This window comes from Sciurus vulgaris, assembly GCF_902686455.1.
Source record: "Sciurus vulgaris genome assembly, chromosome: 6".
NCBI lineage: Eukaryota > Metazoa > Chordata > Mammalia > Rodentia > Sciuridae > Sciurus > Sciurus vulgaris.
Window position 1 is genome coordinate 168,963,082 of NC_136466.1, and position 22,026 is coordinate 168,985,107.

A 22,026-nucleotide genomic window follows, 5' to 3' on the forward strand; every position below is an offset into this window, starting at 1 on the left:
TGTGGTTGGACTTTTCCCCCGTAATGCTAGTACTTCAGTGAGGCAAGATCTGGCTTGAATGCAGTGTTTTAATTGAAAATACTACTTAGACAAACAAGTTTAATTTGAGGATCTCTTTGATCCTGGGAATATTGTTTAATAATGTATGCATGACTTTTAAATGTAACGGAAGGCTATAAATTATTTATTGGAAATCTTACAAATAAAGTAAGGATTGCTTAGTTAGAAACCCAAGGGAAAAAGAGAAGAATGCAAAAAATTGAAGAATTCAGTAAACTTATTCATACCTGTTGAAAATTCTCATGCCAATATGATAAAATGAGTGAATAAGTCTCTTCTTTCTAGGCCCTAATAATTTTATAAGGAGAGAGAATAGTACAGCACAGCAGCAAAAACTAGCTTGAATTCTTAAGCAAATGCTAGTGTAAATCAGAAAATAAACAGTCAGATTCCGGCATCAAATTCTAAAGTCCACTCGTTGGGCATTAGATTCAGCTGCTAACACGCAGCTCCTAAGATAGGGCTTGTTCAAGATGGCAGGAGCTCACGATGCTCCCTTCCCCAGCCCTGTGAGGTCAGGGAATTTTTAATTCAGTGAAACTCTGGGATTTCATTTTTTATTTTTTCATGGTGGTGCAACTAGGGTGGGCTGGGGTGGGGTGATGATATAAAGGATGGTTATGGTGGGAGAATGACTTTTTCTTCCAAAATGATTCAGGTAGTTTTTCAAACGCCAAAAAAGGGCCATTTCACAAAAAGTTACAAGGCACCTCTTTGTAAGTTGGTCTAAAACCTTAAAGAATGATCTGGCAGAGCCCTAGGCTCAGCAAGCATTGCTAAAGACAGATGGAGGCGGGGCCCGGTCCAGCATGCACAGTGCCCAAGGTGCCAGGGGGCCGCCGCCCTTGGAGGAGCCAGCATGGTGACCCTTTCCACCCACCCCCGCACTCTGCTGGGCTCATTTCAACACGCTGTTCCCTGAAGGGGGATGTGAAAGGTGGGGCCTCTTCTGTCTTCCAAGTTCCCCTGATTTCTGAGTTACAAGGTTACAGTCGGGAACAAAAAGGAAGAACAGAAAAGAAAACGCGGTCTTTTAAAATATCCTCCTTTGCAAAGCCTAGTTTACTAGCTTACTGCAGAGTCACATGCTGAGCCAGGCCAGCATTCAAAGACTGCGCCTGATTCCTGAGCATCGGCACAGTTGAGTCACAGGAACCATCACTTGCCACCCACCGCAAACTTAAGAACTCTAGCATTTGCTGATTTTCTCATCAGATCTAAACGCTATCTAAAAATACCAGGTTTCACCGAGTGAAAGTCCCTTGTTCCTGTTAAATATAATCAGATGATTTATAGATAAGCCAAAGCAAGAAAATGTATCGTCCCATGGTGCTTTAGGGGCTGGCAGTACAATATTTCAACAAGATGGGGATTTGAGTGCTTACTTCCTTCTTTTTTAATCCTTCCTCTTGAGTTTGGTCACATGGCTTTGATTTCTTGAGTTGTACCACTGGGTGAATAGGTGATTTTGCTAAGGTTGGTGTTCAGAAGAGTTGACCCCTACACATGACTACACATGACTGACTAGAAAGGACACCAAGGATCTGACGTCAGCCGCTGAGTGGTCCCTGGGGAGGCAACACGCTGCCCTGGGTGTGAACACTCGTCCCACAACAGCTGGCCACCAGCATCTCTTTCAGGTGGCACCTAGGATTGTGAAGGGTTTTGAGTAACCAATGCTGAACCAACCGTATAATTAAAAACATTCCGTATTCATACCACAATGGTGCCAGCCTCTCTCCTTCCCTCCCCAAGGTCTTGCTTTTCTTAAAATAGAATGAAACATATCCATCTCCATCCTGTGAGGATGAGCTGTCAGAAGCTCTGTCACAGAAAGACTCCATGGTTCACCTGATCGTATAGTCATGACTCCTGAGAGACAAGTCCTCAGAACAGCTTGGGTTTTAATGCAGACAAGGAGTTCCCCCACCAGATCCCCTAGAAAGGTGGTTCCTCCAAGTCCTGACACGTGCTGGGCCCAGGACAACCTTGCTCTGGGTTCTTCCTTCAGTCACTGTGGAAGCCCCTGAGGAGGGGTGCCTGGCCAGCAACATGCTTCTTCTACCAGTGGGTGCAGGGTTATTTCTTCCTTGGAGCCACAAGACACACACACGTGTGCTCAGACTTGGTCTCCAGGCTGGAAAAAAGTGTACTTAAGTAAACACAAAGTCCAAGGAATCCTTGTCAAATGCAAGAATGTTCAGAGGTGAAATGATTAGGTCATAAAAGGTACAACCTAATCTGTGGGTGAATATACCCATATGGATTAACTGGGCAATAGCTATAGGCAGGTGGGATGTGGTTGGGGAGGTAGGTCACTGAAGGTGACTTGGGGGTGTATAGTTTGTCACTGGTCTTCACCAAAGTTTCTCTCTCTGCCTCCTGGTTGTCATGTCCTGAGCTGCTTTCTTTCTCCATTTCCTTCTGCCATGATCTTCTGCCTCACCTTGGGCCCAGAACTATGAGTCACCCATCTATGGACTGAATCTCTGAAACCGTGAGCCAAAATAAACTTGTCTTCTTCTTTACTGTTCTTGTCTTTTGGTAGTTTCGTCACAGTGACAAAAAGCTGACTAAAACAGACCTTTTATCCTTGATTAGAGAATTAAACACCAACCAATATCTGAAACACATCTGTAAGTGTTTGGGTGGGTTGCAACTGTGACCACAGAGGTCACAGTTACCTGCCAGCCAGCACCTGTGCAGACAAATTTTTATTACTCTGTCACTGAAACAAGATACTCTCTAATCTATTGCTTTTCAACTGGGCCCAGCAGTTGGCCATGTGGTCTGGTCACGGCCCTGCCCAAGCTTTCTCTTTTCTACTCAAAGAAACAAGTTCTCCTCTCCTGTTACTCAAAGCAGGTGACTATGCTGATTTCATGGAAAAAACGAAATGATTAGCAAAATACTTCTCAACACTTGGTCACCACCTGCCTGGTCTTCCCTGCTCCCTCCTCAACCCTGTGCCCTGTGCATCCAGTGTGACTCCATCAGCTGCTCACAGCTTCTCCAACAATGCACACCCACACATGCCTCCCTCACCAGCTCTTGCAATAATGGTACTTATTTCTAAGAGTCTTATAATAATCTTGCAGGAGTATTCTTAACACAACATTTAAAAATAAAGAGAAATATGAAATGTGAACCAGGAAGAAAAAAAAAAAAGAAGTGGAAACTGATGACAAAGTTAACTTCAAACAAAATCGATTTTGAGGTGGAAGGAATATTAGAGCTGAGGATGGTCATCACTTAATAATAAAGGAGATGAAACCGCAGCCCTGCCTCACAAATAAAGTGGAAATGTGAAATCAATTAAAAGGAAAATTAACAGGAGGGACTGAAAAAGAACAAATCCTGTGAGATTAAAAATAAGTCACTCAGAAATAGATAAGCAGACAAAAATCAGAACATAATGCATTTGTATAATTACCTAAGGAGTTGGATCTAATTGTCATATAAATAATCTTATTCCCGTACAAAACACACATTTCTCATTCCCATGGGAAATATTTATAAGAACGCCCATTCCTAAGACATAAAGGAAGTCTCAAAAGTGCAAAATGAGATGATTTTTAACTCTTTCTTTGATCTCAATGTAAGAGCCCTTGGGATTAAAACAACAACTTACCCTAAAACCTCTATAAATTTGAAGTGCAGAACTACAATTCTACATATTTCACGGATCAGAGGATAAGGTAATGGTGTCTAAAGGTATCCAAAACTGTGTGTAGCCTTCTTCCCACAAGGGTGCTGATTCTGAGGGAAGCTCCCAGCTTCAAGGGATACTTAAGGACGCTTTATGAGTACCCTCTCTCTGATTGTGTGATAGAGCTGCAGGCTTGTAGTGTGGACCAGGCAATCATCTATGTATCTGTCTATCTATCTATCACCTGTCATCTATTATATCAACCATCTATTTATCTATCATCTACCCATTATCTAATTTTCTATTATCTGTCAATCATCTGTTCTATTTTTATAGTTTAGATGTGAGGTGTCTCCCGAAATTGCATGTGTGAGACAATGCAGCAAGTTTAGAGGTGAAATGACTGGGTTGTGAGACCCTAGACCTAATCCACACATGAATCCCCCGATAAGGATGAAGTGGGTGGTACCTGAAGGCAGATGAGGTGTGGCTGGAGGAGGTGGGTCCCTGGGGGTGTGCCTTTGGGGTAGATGTTTTATGTTTTGTGAACAAGAGCTCTTTGTGCTTTGATGTCAGGTCCAGGGCTGCTTTCCTCTGCTACGCCCCTCTGCCCTGACATTCTGCCTCCCTGTGGGCCCAGAGCAATTGAGTTGGCTATCTGTAGACTGTGATCTCTGAGACTGTGAGCTCCAGAGAAACTTTTCCTCCTATAAAATTGTTCTTGTCAGGTCTTTTAGTCGTTGCAATGAAAAAGTTGACTAAAACATCTATCTTGTATTATATCTACTTATCTTTCATCTATTATCCATTTACCTGTCTATATCTATCTATTCTCTTTTCTATTTATCATATATTTTATCTGCCATCTTTTTATGTACCATTCAGAGCCCTAAGATCTATTTACCTATCATTCATCTAGTTTATCATCTATTCTACCATCTATCTATATCAGCAATCTATTCACTTATCTCTATCAGCTTATTTTATATTCTTATTCTGAAATACTGGAAGCATATGCCATGGTTTCAATTCCTAGGGTAGGGTTATATTGAGTATAGGGAGATAAGTGAATTTGAGAGTCAAACACACTGGGGTCTTGAGGCTAGAATAATGATAACATGAAAAATTTAAATATTTAACCTAAGTAACCAGCTAAGTTTCCTGCAAAAATAAGTAAATTCTTAAATTTTCAAGGCATCGTTAAATGATCCCAACTGATGGCTTCCTTTGCATTCCTGTGAGCTAAACTCTTCCCGTGTAGATGCTACCTAAGTGCTCGGATTTCCTTCATGGCCTTGGTAACCAGTAAGCTACTGAGTGTTCAGCATTTGCAGGGCTCATGTTTAAAAGAGACAGAAGAGAAGGCAAAGTAAATCAAAGCAAAGAAAGGAAATGAAGGCGTGAGCGATGTTTTTAAAATACCAGCAATCCATGAAGTTGAAGTCAGCCTGAACAACTTAGCTATCTAAAAAAAAAAAAAAAAAAAAAATATATATATATATATATATATAATAAAAAGGTCTGGGAATGTAGCTCATGGTAAAGCACCGCTGGGGTTCAATCACTGGTACTCCACCCCCCAAAAAAAGAAAGGAGAAAATCACCCTCCCTTTCCTGTGACTGAAAGCATTGCTCTAAGAGAACATTAGTAATACGATCACCTGGCCAGATCTAGCTTTAATTTCTGCAGTGTGTAACCAAGAGGACACAGTTCCTGAACTATGTATCTCCGCTGAAGAAGGAACAATCTGCGAATGGGTTTGTGAGAAGTCACGACAGCACAGGCAAAAGTAATACGATCAAACAAGTATCAAGTGGAGACGTGGCCTGTCTGCGTGATGCCTGAGGCCCAGACGCCACTCCGGTCCACTGTTACTGGGCGCCCCCGAGGGACGCCGGAGGAGCAGGAGCAGCCCAGCCCCATCTGGAAAGCATTTCCTCTTGCAGTCAATCCATCCTCCAGGAAGGTTTGCTATCAGTGTCTGTTCTTAAAAAACTAGAGACTTAAGATAAATGACACAAGAGCCACTCCATTTAGATAAGCTGGCAAACATAGAGGAAGTAACTAGTTGCGTGATTTATAATTCCTGTTTCAAAGGCAAGGGATAAAAACGCCTGACTCACACTGAAATGGAGGCAGTGGCGAGCAGCCAGGGCAGGACTGCAGGCTGCTTGTCTGCTGTGATGTCAGGACCAGAAGGAAGGAGGAGGGGGCTTCCGCCGTCCCAGAAGAGCAGCGGGAACTGCCCACGCCCAGGATGCTCCAGCTGACCACTGAGACCACCCCTCCCTCACAGAGGGATCTGGCGCTCCCACTCCCACCCCCGCAGACACTGAGGCCTCAGGGGCATTCCTTCTGGCTGGTGACCCAACCCAGGGACCTAGACCCTGTGCAGGCCGGTCTCTGGACCTCGACGGGAGGCGGAACCAGCAGCGCTCTGCTCCTGTCACTGAGGTTGCATGGGAGAAGGCTGTGGGTTAGGAGCTCGAAAGGTCCTGTTCCCACTCTTTGGGGAGCCCTCCTCCCAGTGGAACGTGAAACCCTAAATCTGACCCCACCGCGCCCTGCTGCATAATCGGTCAGCGCAACACCTGCGGGGACGATGGGTCACCCACGGCTGGGCAGGGTCGCAGCAGCCTCAAGGAGGAAAGAAGAGGGACACACACTTTCACTCTCCAGAAACAGACTCGGGCTTTCTGCCCATTTAATCAGGAGCAAAAAAATGTGAGTCCTGGGCAAGATAGAAATGTGCTCTACCTCTCAACAAAAGAGCATTTTAAAATTAAGATCTATTTCCCAACTCAACCACTAAAAATAAAGTGATAAAATAATATTCCACCAGGATTGTGTACTACAGGATCACGTTTATGTGTTTCATCCCGATTAGTTTACTTTATAGAGTAAATAAATAGCTGATGTGGATTTGTTTTGCTTTTTATAGCAAAAATAAAAATAGCCAAGATTTAGAGTTTATCACCTCTAGGAACTTTCATGAGGATTATCTCCAGAGGTACTCAGCTTACCCTATGAGACAGGTTCCACTGTGACATGGGTCATATCAAAGTGAGGGGACAGCAGATGGGCCCTACTGACCCTCTGGACCACTAATGCCATCCCCAGGGGCTGAGCCCTCCACTGGAAGCTCTCCATCAGGAGGCCTGTGAAATAGACACCTGTGGAGCCCCCTTGTTTGCAGGCCTCTGTGACTTGCCGGGGGTGAGGCTGGAATGGGGCAGACGCCACCTCTTACTCCTCCAGGATCCCCCAGCCAGGAGCTAGGAGCTTCAGTGAGGCACATGCAGAGCCTCTGAAACTTTTCTCTTTCAAAGGATGATACAAATGGTTCTTAAATGCAAGACACAGACATCAAAGAGATCAGGAGGAGGTCTCTCAATTTCCCCTGTGCGAATTTGGGGTCACCTCTGCCTCATGTTTTCCGTCAGTCCAACTTCCCCTAGTCTGATCCTTTTGTCAATTAATTGTGACTTTTCTTTCAGCACACAATGCTCTTGGCAGAATTTACTTCCTAAATTGGATTGGAATGAGTTAAGCGTGGAATATGGGACACAGAGGAATTCGGAAATGCCTTTGGCTTGGATCCTTCTATAAGAGAAAGAGGCAGAGGGGAAAACCAGCACTCATCATTACAAATGGATGACATATGAGGAGAAACGGCCCTGTGTGGATTCACAGGTACACCTATGCATAGATACACGCCACGTGGCGGTGCGGTCCAAGCCGTCCGTGTAGACCGCAGCGGCCCCGAGATCACAACGGACTCAACATTTGCCACATGTGATGGTGGCGGCTGGAGCACGGGTGTCCTCCCTGCTGCCCAGGGAGGGGTGAAGATGGCGAGCAAATGACAAGGAGCCTGTCCTTCCCAGACTAACTCCAGGCTCCTCCGAGCCCTCCTCCTAACTCAGCCCTGACCTCAGTCCAGTGACATGTCCCTAGATGACCCCAGTCCCCACTGCATTCCTGCCTGAGGAAGCTCAAGGCTGCCAGAAGAAACCACTGCTTGTTCCAGCCAACACCTGAAGAGGGGCCGCCTTCCTCTGTGGGAAGGCATGACTGACTTCTGAGCAGCCTGGCTCAGGTGGGCAGCACACAGACCTGCCCTGCCTTCCTGGACCGTGATTCCTTCCCTTCCAGGGCTCCACTCCTGGACCTGCTCTGCGCCACCATGCTCCCTCCTCCTCCTTTAAGCACCAGTGGCCTCTGCACAAGTCAAAGCCCAGCTCCATTCACGCTGGACTTCTCTGCTGCAGTGATCATCACCTGTGAGGATCTGCTTGGGTCCAGCCTGCCTCGTCTTTGACCCCTATTTCCTTCAGTGCCGACCTGTTCTATTCTGTTGCACTTCAGCTGAACAAGAACAAGTTCTTGTTCTTCACTCTCCTGAAGTGCCTGCATTGGAACGCCCCGTCAGGTCCAGAACCGGTGCTCTTGCTGCAGTCTTTCTGTCCTCCGTCCCACCTGCAGGACAGTCCAGCCAGGGGAACATGCAGCTGACTCTCCAGGACCTGCAGGGGTGCACAGTACTGGCTTGGAATCACTGACATTGTGGAGCCTTAGACTCAGGTGTGTGTGACCTTGGAAAGACTTCCCAGGGAGGTGTCAGAGGCCTCTGTAGTTAATGAGTTTCAAGGACTAAAATTCTTATGTCAGTTCTGATGGACATCTCTCTTAATAGCATGGGACATGGTTGTCAAGGAACCAGGACTGAGGCAGATCCAGTGCTTAGATAAGGTGGCAGGTCCCCAGCTGCTGTGCTGGGAGAACAGGACCTTTCTGGGGAACTTTATCTTGACTGGGGCAATTCCCAGCTCCTTAAATGCTGATAAGTGACCTCCATGTCCTCACTAGGCCAGAGCCCAGCATCATAAGGAGCTCTGAGAAGGACAGAGAGAAAGCATCTGTCATTTCCCCTGGAGGCACATCCAGCACACTAGGGACCCATTCTCCAGCCACTGTAGCTCTTCACAGTTAATAAGTATTAGATTGACTTCAGTGAGTGTTTGAGTGACTTGGGCTCTCCCAGAGGTCTTGCTGAAGCTACTATGTCTCCTAAAAACACGTCATCTTGAGTGGTTTCCACCACGGTCCCTGACACGTCCCTGTGCAAACATGAAGATATCGAGAACCAGACAAACCGAGGTCTTGTTCAGGCAGAGCAGGGCCATGCTGCCTCTCGGGGACTTTCCCAGCCTCATGTCTCAAAGAAGCTGGGTGTCCACCTGGAGCTACCCAGGGGTGGTAGCCCCACCAGCAGAAGCTCTGGTGCTGTCCCTCTCTGGTGCACCTTTGCAGAGCATGGTAGCAATCTGGACCCGTCCCAAGCTAGGCAGGCCTGGGCGGGCTCTGCTCTTCCAGCATGTTCTCTTCCAGTGTGTTTCATTAACCATGCTGAATGGGGCCAGAGGCTAAGAGAGAACATGTTACCATCACCGAAAATAAGACCAGAGGCACGCTATCGTAAGAACATCTGTTCCCGGACAGAACTCCCAAGTCCCTTCTCAACAAAAAGTGCTTTTCTAGACCCCTTGGTCAGACGGCTCTTGCTCTGCTCTCCTCTTGGTGGCCATGAATTACATGGGGATGGTCAGTACTTCTTGTGGCCCAGACCCAGAACCTCCAATGATCCCCTGGACTGTGAACTATGTATCTGTTGTGACAGACATGGTGCCTCTTACCTGGGAGGACAGGCAATGACTTTGCAGGACACCAGCCCCGTGACCGGTCGGGTCTTGGGATTGCAGAAAGATGTGTTTACTTGAAACCTCAGGTCTCTGTAGCAACCTTCCTTTGTGGCCATCTGCCCTGTGGAAAGGAAGAGATGGACATTGCAGACTCACAATCATGCTCTGCAGTGAAAGGCAGAGGAAAGAGCTGGCATGATCTTTCTAAAAATCTTAACCACATTTGTATGTCTGTGTGTTAAGGTCCAACAGGCCAATTATGGATATTCCATTTTGCTGACCTGTACTAATGATTTTTAACTGGTGAATTTCAATAATTCTAGGACATACAGAGTTTCTCCTACATTTTAATATCTTTATAATTACCATGTGTCTTACAATTAATACCATCATGCATTTGATGGAATAGAGTAGTTTTTTTCTCATAGCTAGGAACACTAGCATTTTTCAAAAGAAATACCAATATTAAATATAACAGTCTCAGGTTTCCATTTGGGAGATGACAAAAGGAGACAACTTGCAATAAATCAGCAAGAAACATGTACAATAAAATGATCAGCTCTTTATCACCAGAGGAGCCAAGTGTTGCCTGGGTCACAATTTGGATGTTTGACTTTAAAGCTTTGTGGCTGTCCCTTAATTTGTTCAGTATTTCAATTAATTCTGTTGTCTCAACGGAAGTATTACGTGAGGCACAGGAACAGTCACTGTCCTGGAGTCAGAGCATAAAGGTGGTTCCGGGGGCTGGCAGGAGGGAGAGGTGGGATTATTGTTTAATGAGCGCAGAGTATTTGGAAAGAGGAACAAGACCTGGAGGTGGACCTTGGTACACCAGGCACGTGCTGAACGCCACTGAACCACACGTCTGAAGAGGTTAAGATGGTAATTTTACATTGTGTATATTTTTCCATGATATCAAAAGAGACTATAAATATTGAGGGATAATAATTAAAAGTTCATTCAATAGAGAGAAGACATGACTTTGATAAATACACTGTGGAAGTCTAAGAAAAAGTATTTATTCTCCTGAAGAGCATTTCTATGACAGAACAAGATCTAGGTTGCTTACAGTGTATCTAATAACTAAAGATGAGAAGGTCTAGTTGGCATGCGCTGCACATGAACCTCCAGCCTGTGAGGAAACACAGAAGTAATAAGGACAAGGGATTCGGGCACTGGGGCAAGTTCACGGCCCCCGCGTTTGCTCCAGTGGATGGGTTCAGGAAAGTCAGGGAAGGGTTTGGCAACCAGCCAGATCTCACGGGCAGGGGTGATCCAGGTGGAGAGCAGGCTACTCGGCCCAGTGCTGAGGTGGGGACAGAGCGGGGTGCCCGCAGACACCCAACGGAACAGTGCAGTCAGGAGCTGGGACCTCATAGCCACAGGCGGGACAAGGCAGGTGAGAGTGGAAGTGGGGTTTCTAGGCCCAAGTGCTCCCAGGAATCCATGCAGGTGCAGCTGGGCTCACCAGAGGTAGTGGCACAGGAAGCAGAGCAGTGCGGACAGCCCAATGGGCTTCTCGCTTGAATGCCCTGCAAAAGGAAGTGAAGTCCCCAAAATTCACCATTCTCAGTGAGACTGTTGGCAGGCCACGTGACCTGTGTCATCACTCATGGGCAGACAGGCATTGGGGCACTTTGTTTTATTTATTTATTTATTTATTTATTTATTTATTTATTTATTTTTTATTTTTTTTTATTGTAAACAAATGGGATACATGTTGTTTCTCTGTTTGTACATGGCGTAAAGGCATACCATTTGTGTAATCATAAATTTACATAGAGTAATGTTGTTTGATTCATTCTGTTATTTTTTCCCTTTCCCCCACCCCTCCCACCCCTCTTTACCCTCTATACAGTACTTCCTTCCTCCATACTTGCCCCCCTCCCTAACCCTAACTCTAACCCTAACACTAACCCTTCCCTCCCCCCCATTATGTGTCATCCTCCACTTATTAGCGATATCATTCGTCCTTTGGCTTTTTGAGATTGGTTTATCTCACTTAGCATGATATTCTCCAATTTCATCCATTTGCCTGCAAATGCAATAATTTTATCATTCTTTATGGCTGAGTAATATTCCATTGTATATATATACCACAGTTTCATTATCCACTCATCAATTGAAGGGCATCTAGGTTGGTTCCACAGTCTGGCTATTGTGAATTGAGCAGCTATGAACATTGATGTGGCTGTATCTCTGTAGTATGCTGATTTTAAGTCCTTTGGATATAGGCCAAGGAGTAGGATAGCTGGGTCAAATGGAGGGTCCATTCCAAGTTTTCTAAGGAATCTCCACACTAATTTGCAGCCCCACCAGCAATGTATGAGTGTACCTTTCTCCCCACATCCTCGCCAACACCTGTTGTTGCTCGTATTCTTGATAAAAGCCATTCTAATCGGGGTGAGATGGAATCTTAGGGTGGTTTTGATTTGCATTTCTCTTATTACTAGAGATGTTGAACATTTTTCCATATGTTTGTTGATTGCTTGTAGATCTTCTTCTGTGAAGTGTCTATTCATTTCCTTAGCCCATTTGTCGACTGGATTATTTGAATTCTTGGAGTAGAGTTTTTTGAGTTCTTTATAGATTCTGGAGATTAGTGCTCTATCTGAAGTATGATTGGCAAAGATATTCTCCCACTCTGTAGGCTCTTTCTTCACATTGCTGATAGTTTCCTTTGCTGAGAGAAAGCTTTTTAGTTTGAATCTATCCCAGTTATTGATTCTTGCTTTTATTTCTTGTGCTATGGGAGTCCTGTTAAGGAAGTCTGGTCCTAAGCCGACATGTTGAAGATCTGGACCTACTTTTTCTTCTATAATCTGCAGGGTCTCTGGTTTGATTCCGAGGTCCTTAATCCATTTTGAGTTTAGTTTCGTGCATGGTGAGAGATATGGGTTTAGTTTCATTCTGTTGCATATGGATTTCCAATTCTCCCAGCACCATTTGTTGAAGAGGCTATCTTTTCTCCATTGCATATTTTTGGCCCCTTTGTCTAGTATGAGAAAATTGTATTTATTTGGGTTTGTGTCTATGTCCTCTATTCTGTACCATTGATCTACCTGTCTATTTTGGTGCCAATACCATGCCGTTTTTGTTACTATTGCTTTGTAGTAGAGTTGAAGATCTGGTATTGCAATACCCCCTGTTTCACTCTTCCTGCTAAGGATTGCTTTAGCTATTCTGGGTCTCTTATTCTTCCAGATGAATTTCATAATTGCTTGCTCTATTTCTGTAAGGTACATCATTGGGATTTTAACTGGAATTGCATTGAATTTGTATAGCACTTTAGGTAGTATGGCCATTTTGACAATATTAATTCTTCCTATCCAAGAACATGGAAGATCTTTCCATCTTCTAAGGTGTTCTTTAATTTCTTTCTTTAGTGTTGTATAATTCTCATTGTAGAGGTCTTTCACCTCTTTTGTGAGATTGATTCCCAAGTATTTTATTTTTTTCGAGGCTATTGTGAATGGGGTAGTTTTCCTAATTTCTCTTTCTGAAGATTCATCACTTATGTATAAAAATGCGTTGGATTTATGGGCATTGATCTTGTAACCTGCTACTTTACTGAATTCACTTATGAGTTCTAAGAGTTTTCTGGTGGAATTTCCAGGTTCCTCTAAATATATAATCATGTCATCAGCGAACAGGGATAGTTGGATATCTTTTCTAGTGACATTTTCCACGCTAATCATCAGAGGTTCAGTCAAACCTGAGAGTGGCACTTTCTTGGGATTAAAAAGAATGAGAACTCTGCTGAGATCCCATCTGGTCCTGGACTTTTCTTTGTTGGTAGGCTTTTGATGACTTCTTCTATTTCAGTACTTGAAATTGGTCTATTTAAATTGTTTATGTCCTCCTCATTCACTTTAGGCAATTCATATGTCTCTAGAAACCTGTTGGTGTCTTTGAAATTTTCTATTTTGTTGGAGTATAGATTTTCAAAATAGCTTCTAATTATGTTTTGTATTTCAATCCTGTCTGTTGTGATATTTCCTTGTTCATTCCGAATTTTAGTGATTTGGGTTTTCTCTCGTCTTCTCTTTGTTAGTGTGGCTAAAGGTTTATCAATTTTGTTTATTTTTTCAAAGAACCAACTATTTATTTTGTCAATATTTTGTATTGTTTCTTTTGTTTCAATTTCATTGATTTCAGCTCTGAGTTTAACTATTTCCTGTCTTCTACTACTTTTGGTGCTGTTCTGTTCTTCTTTTTCTAGGGCTTTGAGCTGTAGTGTTAGGTTGTTTATTTGTTGAGTTTTACTTCTTTTATTAAATGCGCTCCATGAAATAAATTTCCCTCTAAGTACTGCTTTCATAGTGTCCCAGAGATTTTTTGATATGATGTTTCTTTGTTCTCATTTACCTCTAAGAATTTTTTAATTTCCTTCCTAATATCTTCTGTTATCCATTCATCATATAATAGCATATTGTTTAATCTCCAGATGTTGGAATAGTTTCTGTGTTTTACTCTTTCATTTATTTCTAACTTCAATCCATTATGATCTGATAGAATACATGCTAGTGTCTCTATCTTCTTGTATTTGCTAACATTAGCTTTATGGCATAATATATGGTCTATTTTAGAGAAGGATCCATGTGCTGCTGAGAAGAAAGTGTATTCGCTCTTGGTTGGATGGTATATTCTATAAATGTCCGTTAAGTCTAAATTATTGATTGTGTTATTGACATCTACGGTTTCTTTGTTCAATTTTTGTCTGGAAGATCTGTCCAGTGGTGAGAGAGGTGTGTTAAAATCACCTTGTATTACAGTGTTATGGTCTATTTGGTTTCTGAAATTGAGAAGGATTTGTTTGACATACATGGATGAGCCACTGTTTGGGGCATAGATGTTTATGATTGTTATGTCTTGCTGATTTATGCTTCCCTTAAGCAGTATGAAATGACCTTCTTTATCCCTTCTGACTAACTTTGGCTTGAAGTCCACATTATTGGAAATGAGGATGGATACTCCAGCTTTTTTGCTGAGTCCATGTGCATGGTATGTTTTTCCCCATCCTTTCACCTTTAGTCTATGGGTATTTTTTTCTATGAGGTGAGTCTCTTGCAGGCAACATATTGTTGGATCTTTCTTTTTAATCCAATCTGCCAGTCTATGTCTTTTGATTGATGAATTCAGGCCATTAACATTCAGGGTTATTATTGAGATATGATTTGGTTTCCCGGTCATTTGGTTCATTTTTTAAATTTTATTTATTTATTTGTTTGACACAACTTGGCTCCTCCTTTATTTGACAATTCCTTTAGGATAATTCCTCCCTTTGCTGATTTGCTTCTTTGTTTTTCATCTCTTCCTCATGGAATATTTTGCTGAGAATGTTCTGTAATGCTGGCTTTCTTTTTGTAAATTCTTTTAGCTTTTGTTTATCATGGAAGGATTTTATTTCATCGTCAAATTTGAAGGTAAGTTTTGCTGGGTATAAGATTCTTGGTTGGCATCCATTTTCTTTCAGGGCTTGAAAAATGTTGTTCCAGGCCCTTCTAGCTTTTAGGGTCTGGATTGAAAAATCTGCTGATATCTGTATTGGTTTCCCCCTGAATGTAATTTGGTTCTTTTCTCTCACAGCCTTTAAAATTCTGTCTTTATTTTGTATGTTAGGTATTTTCATTATAATGTGCCTTGGTGTGGGTCTGTTGTAATTTTGTGTATTTGGAGTCCTATAAGCCTCTTGAACTTGATTTTCCATTTCATTCCTCAGATTTGGGAAATTTTCTGATATTATTTCATTGAATAAATTGTTCATTCCTTTGGCTTGTTTCTCTAGGCCTTCCTCAATCCCAATAATTCTTAAGTTTGGCCTTTTCATGATATCCCATAGTTCTTGTAGATTCTGTTCATGATTTCTTACCATCTTCTCTGTTTGTTCAACTTTGTTTTCAAGGTTAAATATTTTGTCTTCAATGTCTGAGGTTCTGTCTTCCAGGTGTTCTATCCTACTGGATATGCTTTCTATGGAGTTCTTAATTTGGTTTATTGTTTCCTTCATGTCAAGGATTTCTGTTTGTTTTTTTTTCAATATCTCTAACTCTTTATTGAAATGATCTTTTGCTTCCTGTATTTGCTCTTTTAATTGTCGATTGGTGCGATCATTCAATGCCTGCATTTGCTCTTTCATCTCATCATTCAGTGCGTGTATTTGCTCTTTCATCTCATTGTTTGCTTCTCTGATCATTTTAATTATGTACATTCTGAACTCCCTTTCTGTCATTTCTTCTCCCATGCTGTCATTGGGTTTTATTGATGTACCATCTAGATTTGTTTGCAGCATTTTCTTTCCTTGTTTTCTCATATTGTTCAGGTATCAGTGGACCGCTGAGATATTGCAGATTTCCTCTATTGACTTACAGTGTCCCTGAAGATTTCTATATATATCCCCCCTTAGCCTTCAGTAGGCTGAAGTCTTGGAGGAAGTTGATAATGCGGTGCTCCACAAGGAAGCTGCCTCTCTAGGAGTGGTGGCCTTCAGGTGGGGTATATTCCCTGCTAGTGAGCAGAGGTGCCTCCACTTGTTGACCAATGGTCATCCAAAGGGGAACTAGGCTGTGGGCTGAGGCAAGGCCTGTTTGGGCCTATGTCTCTGATTTTACCGTCCTTGTGGGGAAACCTCCCCCGGCAGGGAAGACTCACCCGGTGGGGAGGTCTCGCTGGTCAGTTCCCTCCTAGAGGTTCCCCTCAATTTACAGCTACTGCCTGGGCTGGGCTGCCTTCCTCTGCAAAGTTCCCAGGGGCCCGGCCCTACCTCCTGGGCCTGGGAGCCTCACCCTTCCAAGATGAATCTCCTTAGGCTGCCCCTCCTCAGAGAATCTGCCCGCAGTCCTGGAACCTTCACTCCGCCCCTAAGCCTGTCTCTGTGCGGCTCTTCCACCCAGAAGCCTCCTAGATCCTGGGACCCTGCTCTGCACCTAATCGCCTGGCTATGCGGCCCCTCCTCTGAGCAGCCACCTGGGGCCCTGTACAATCGCTCTGAGTCCCAGAGACCCGCCACACGCCTCTTCCTCCAGACAGCCACCCAATATTCCAGTGTGGTCACTAGGAGTCCAAGCAACTCACTGTGTGCCTCCTCCTCCCACCAACCACCCGTAGCCCTGGGCAATCAATCACTCTGAGTCAAAATGACCCTCCCCGTTCCTCCTCCTTCTCCAGGTAACCCCCCGGGTGTTCAGGAGCGGTCACTCTGAGTGGCTCTGAATCCACGTGAACCACTGCATGCGTCCTCTGGGCAACCGCCTGGAGCTCTGGTGCGGCCACTTGAGACCAAGCGACCCACCGCACTTCTCCTCCAGGCAGTCCCCCTGTGTTCAGGAGCGGTCGCTTTAAGTCCAAGCAACTCACCAATCGCCGCCTCCTCTGAGCAGCTGCCTGGAGCTCTAATGCAGTCACTGCGGGTCCAAACGACCCGCTGTGCTCCTCCTCCTCCTCCTCCGGGCAGGCCCCGGTGTTCAGAAGTGGTCTGAGTCCAAACAGCTCGCCACGCAGCTCCTCCTCTGGCAACCGCCTGTAGCTCTGGTATAGCCACTCCGAATCCAAGCGGCCGCGCTCCTCCTCCTCCTCCTCAGGGCAGGCCCCGGTGCTCTGAGTCCACACAGCTCTCCTCGCCACTCCTCCCCTGGGCAGCTGCCGGAGCCCCAGTGGTTGCTGCGAGTCCCAGCGCTGTGCTGAGCGGCCTCCTCTACGACGCCCCCAGTTGTCCGAGTTCACTGCTCCAGCGGGGGGAGGGGCGTCTTGCCGGCAGCCCTACTTCACAAAGTTCCCTGTGTTCCGGGACTACCGCCCCATCCAGGATGCCTCCCCAATGGGAGAGAGTCACCCGGCTGCTTTGAGTTGGTCCCAGTGTCTCAATATCTCCTCTTTTGAATCCTGAATCCTGGAGCAACATGAAATGCAGCCACCCATCTTGAAACCCCTCGCATTGGGGCACTTTGAAAAGCCTATCCACTCTGGAGGGAAAGGCTGGGCTTGTCCCAGATGGGTTCAATTTTGAAAAGGAAATTTCCTTGCAAACTCCCCTCCCCAGGCACACGGGTGAACGCATACACCACTTTTCTATAGCTGCCAAATTAAAAGCCTTTTTCTTGGCTTGAATCCTACTTGACCCTCCCCTTGCAGCCATGTGACACTGTGACCCTGTCCTGTGGCCTTCCCCTGTCCTCTGACTCCCTGGGCCTGCTCAGGTGCTGTCCCTTGAACCTGGAATGCAGCCTCCACTGCCATGCCTCTGGCCAACCGGGCACACTGCTTTCACCTCGGAATGAGACCCCAGCACTGCCCTCTCCCAGTTCCTTCTTGGGGGGTGGGGTTCTCTGACCTGATCATGTATCAGAATCCCAGGGAACCCTGCTAGTGAAACCCAGGAGACCGTGGGTCACCCAGGATTTCTGATGCCCAGGTTTGCACGGTCTGAGATTATAACAAAAGTCCAGGTGCTGCGGAGGCAGCAAGACCATACGTCAAGCCTTGAGAACCTCTGCTCTAGGCAAAATCAGAAGCTGTGACTTTTATGTCTCAGTTTACCCAGGTGTCACATAGTACACACAATTCCTAACACCCTGGGACTCTCTGGAGGGCAGGAAGGTACATGTATGCTGAAGAGATGACTGGGGGCTGGGTCCCCATAGCCTCAGAAGGCGATTGGCCACCAGGAAGACCAAGGCACAACTGGGAGGTGGAAACTTTCAACCCTGAACCCTGGTCTGCCCTCAGCAACCTCAGGAGGGAGACACCTGGAGGCTGAGCTCATCTCCAGAGGCCAGTGAAGGACCCGGTGGTGCCTGCATGTGTAAACCTCCTCCTGACTAATGTACTTCTAAACGAAGGGTTCAGAGTTTCCCAGTGGGTGAACACCTCCATGCTCCAGGAGGGAGGTGCCTCCCAGTTCCACAAGACAGAAGTTCATGTCCCTTCTGTACCTTGAGCCTAACATGCCATTCGCTTTTACCCTTCATGATAACCTGTGACAGTAGATGAACACTTCCTGAGCACTGCAAGCCACTCTGCAAATGATCCAACCTGCAAATTCCCAAAGGGGAGGACCGCAAGACCCCAACATAGTGGCCAAGTTGGGCAGAAGCAAGGGGACCTGGCACTGTGGTCCAGATGTTTGCACCAAAACTCATGCTTAAATCGCATCCCTGTCCAGAGGGTGGACACTTCATCCAGCCATGTACTTGGAGGTGGGGCCTTCAGGAGGTAAGGGAAATTACATGAGGCCATCAGGGTGTGGCCCGAGCCCAGAGGGAACTGAACTGGTTGGAGGACACCCAGCTGTTTCCAGGAGGCGGAGGACTGCTGCTGTTTGGTGTCAGGAGTGTTGCGAGTTAAGACAGTCGACGTCAGCTGCACTTGAGTTTGCGTTCATGGTCCCAGCAGAACGCCAATGGCAATGTCTCTGCCCCGAGAGGCACCCCAGTTTGGGTCATGCGTCCCAGGCAACTCCTGCAAGGTTTTCCTAACGTACACTTGTCATCCGACACAACACGTTTCAGGAGGGCAGAGAGCATGTGTTATTCATTTCTGTAATTTCAGTAGCTGGCATGGATTAATTTGTTCTCTCATTCATAAGTACTTTGTGAGCCATTGGCCAAGATTTTTTTATGTTCAATAACTTCTAAGCTCATACAAGTTAATGGGGCTAACTAATACTTTGCCAAAAAAATCATCAAAGTAGGGAGTAATCTTTCTTTTATACATTGCTTAGGAGGAACTGGGACATATTTTCTATGACTCACCTATGCATCAATACCAAGATTGAATTTGGACCATGTTTTATGAACTCACTTTTCTACTAGCTCACTGGGAATGAGAAACTATTGAATTGGAAAAAGAAACAAACGTCTACTTAAAACTATTCTAAAGAGAGTCTTATGGACTGAAGGTCATAATCATGACGACTCCATGTGAGGGAGCAGCAGACTGTGCAACTGTCTGCTTTTCTACCATTGTAGGAGGTCTCCCTAATGAGCACAGAAGGAAAGTTAACCTTTTCCTCTACTAACATTTCAAGCCAAACTTCATTTTTAAAATTCTTTAGCCAAATTCTTATGGCGTTTTAGGAGGTGTGATTCTACAAGTAACAGCTTCAGTTTGGTTTCCTGCTTTGAAATTAAAAAATATATGAAATTCAGACCTGTGTTCTGGTCTCAAAAAGGATCCCTGGGGATTCCAACCAAGCAAGGAATAGCCCCTTAACTAAGCAAATCAGAGAGATGCTTCACTCTGAAACACAAGCAGAAGCTAACTGACTGATACACATAGTTTTCTTTCTTATTGGAGACATTCGTTTGGCTTTACCTTTGAACAGCTTTAGTATCAATTCAAACTCCTATCCTCAAGGCTCAAAACTTTCACCTGTCAGTTGAATAAGGAGGAAATCCAGTTGTAGTAATCTGTGTAATAACCAAGTAAGAATGCATGTAGGTATAACACATGCACATGCGCATGCGCGCGCACGCACACACACACAAACACACACACACACACACAGTTCTCAAAGAAAAATGTTGGATTTGTCCCATGGGGTGCCAAGTTCTCTCTCTGTTATCTTTTAGCTGTGACTCTGAGACCTTTTGTTTTCCTTAATGGTACACTACTAGCATTTCAGGCAACACTCTCCCCTGCTGTGCAGCACCAACGCACCTGCTGGGAGATTGCCAGCATCACTGGTCTACCCATGAGTGCCTGTAGCGCAGCACCCAGTCAGAGCGATAGCTAACATCTTCCACAGTTCTCCAAATGCCCCTGAGGAGGGACAGCACGATCTTCCTTTGAGAATATTCAACTGTGAGCAGATAAGGATAAAAGCATATGGTAAGGAAAGAAAGGTCTGGAATGCTCTGTGTGCCCTTGACAGCTACAGCTGTCAATGGAAATAGAGCAAAAAAAAGGGTGGTTAGCAGGTTCAAAATGGAATTTTCTTATGAAAATGTTATAAAACAGAATCTATGGGATGTGGATAAAGCAAAATTCAGAGGACAATTCATGGTCTTAAATGCATACATGGATAAATAAGAATGGAAATAAGTGAACCCAGTATCTAATTAAGATGTTAGGAAAAAAGGGATGGTCAAGGAAGCTGAAAGAGGGAATTGATAGAGAAACAGAAGTCAGTGCCCTGGAAACACTTAGATGTCAGATGTCAATCTGAGAAGATGAACACCACGGCCCCAGCCTGGGCACTCCTCCCCATCACGCTGTTCCCTGCATCCCAGGGCAGAAACTGGCGTGTGTTTTCTGAATCCCGACATTCAGTGGGACCCACCAATGGGGGGCACTAGCACAAGACTGTACAGGAGGGTCAGAGGCTGAACCAGCACATCCCTTGCCACAGTGGACATAACACGGGCTTTGGGAGATACAGGCGTATGCAGTAGTCCCCAGGCATCTACCTGGGAATCGCCTGCTCCTGTAATTGCTGGGATCTCCTATGGCTTTCTGACCTTTAAAAACCAGAGTGACTCTGGGAGCTACAGCTGTCTGCCGTGACCTTTACTCCTTCATCTATTTATAGCAAGCAACCAATCTCCTGTACTAAATCCTTCCTGCCTGAACAGGTCCTGCTACAATGGTCTCTGTATTCCTGGCTGAACTGTCACTGACATACTGACTTGAAAAAGATAAGAAGTAACAAATGCAAACTTACAAGATAAGAAATGAGGAAAAAAGTACATATGCAGAAGAAATAAAAGTAATCTAGTGAGGGACTCAGTTGTAATATATAAAAATAAAATTTTTCATCCGATAGAAAGATGGTTTTCTTAATTAGAAAAAACTAACTGCAGAATTGATAAACATTATTATGAAGTTACCATTTATAATATTAAAATGTATTAAAGATCTACCTCCTGAAAAAGCAAGATTCACATGCTTCAGTTATCAATTATACCAACTGCTAAGAAACAGATAATATCAAAGTTACTTAAGTTGCTCCAGAGCATAACAATCAAGAAAGATTTCCAACATTGAAAGAAATAAATTTAGTAAATCTTAAAACAGGAACAAAACCTGCCGCCTCACAATACTTAAGGGAATAAGTGTGAAAAATGTTAAGTAAGCGAGGACAGGATTGAGTAGCACATGGAGAAAACCTAAGTCCTCAGTGATTCACGGCAAGAATGAATGTAAGGAGGTTCCAATATTAGGGAAATCTGTTAATGAGGGTCACGATTCAGTGAATAAAGGAATAAACAAGAGCTTTGCCACAAAAGTAATAAAGTCCATCGTGTGATACATTCAGCCTTCTTGCAAGATGTCTTTTCATCAAGGGGTTTTCCTGGGGTTCCTAATCAGAGGCTTTTGCTCTGATGTGCGTGTGGCTGGCATCCTCAAGATCCTGGGCTCCATGTCCACCTAGACCTGAAGTATCAGGGCCTTGGATGTGACATCGGTGCTCCGCCCCCCGGGCATCCCCCGCCTCTCCTTCCTGGCACTGGTTTTCCTGGTTTCCTGGCTTGGGGACAGCTGACTGGGACTTCACGGCCTCTATGCTGGTGTAAGCCAATCTCTTAGTAAAACACATATAAAAACATACATGGCACATGTACATGTGGGTGTACATGTGGTTATGTCTCTCCTTTAGGTTCAGTTTCTCTGGAGAA

The 22,026-nt window shown here is 44.7% G+C and overlaps 1 protein-coding gene across 6 annotated transcripts in view; it reads right to left on the reverse strand.

Moving 5' to 3' along the window:
- The window catches only part of ADAMTS16 (ADAM metallopeptidase with thrombospondin type 1 motif 16), a 137,110-nt gene that overhangs the window by 35,919 nt on the left and 79,165 nt on the right, over positions 1-22,026 (reverse strand). For all 6 annotated transcript variants that reach the window (XM_079144919.1, XM_079144921.1, XM_079144920.1 and 3 more), the window contains one exon: positions 9,407-9,533. In XM_079144919.1, coding sequence (XP_079001045.1) covers positions 9,407-9,533 — 127 coding nt within the window. The remainder of the gene's footprint in view (positions 1-9,406; positions 9,534-22,026) is intronic.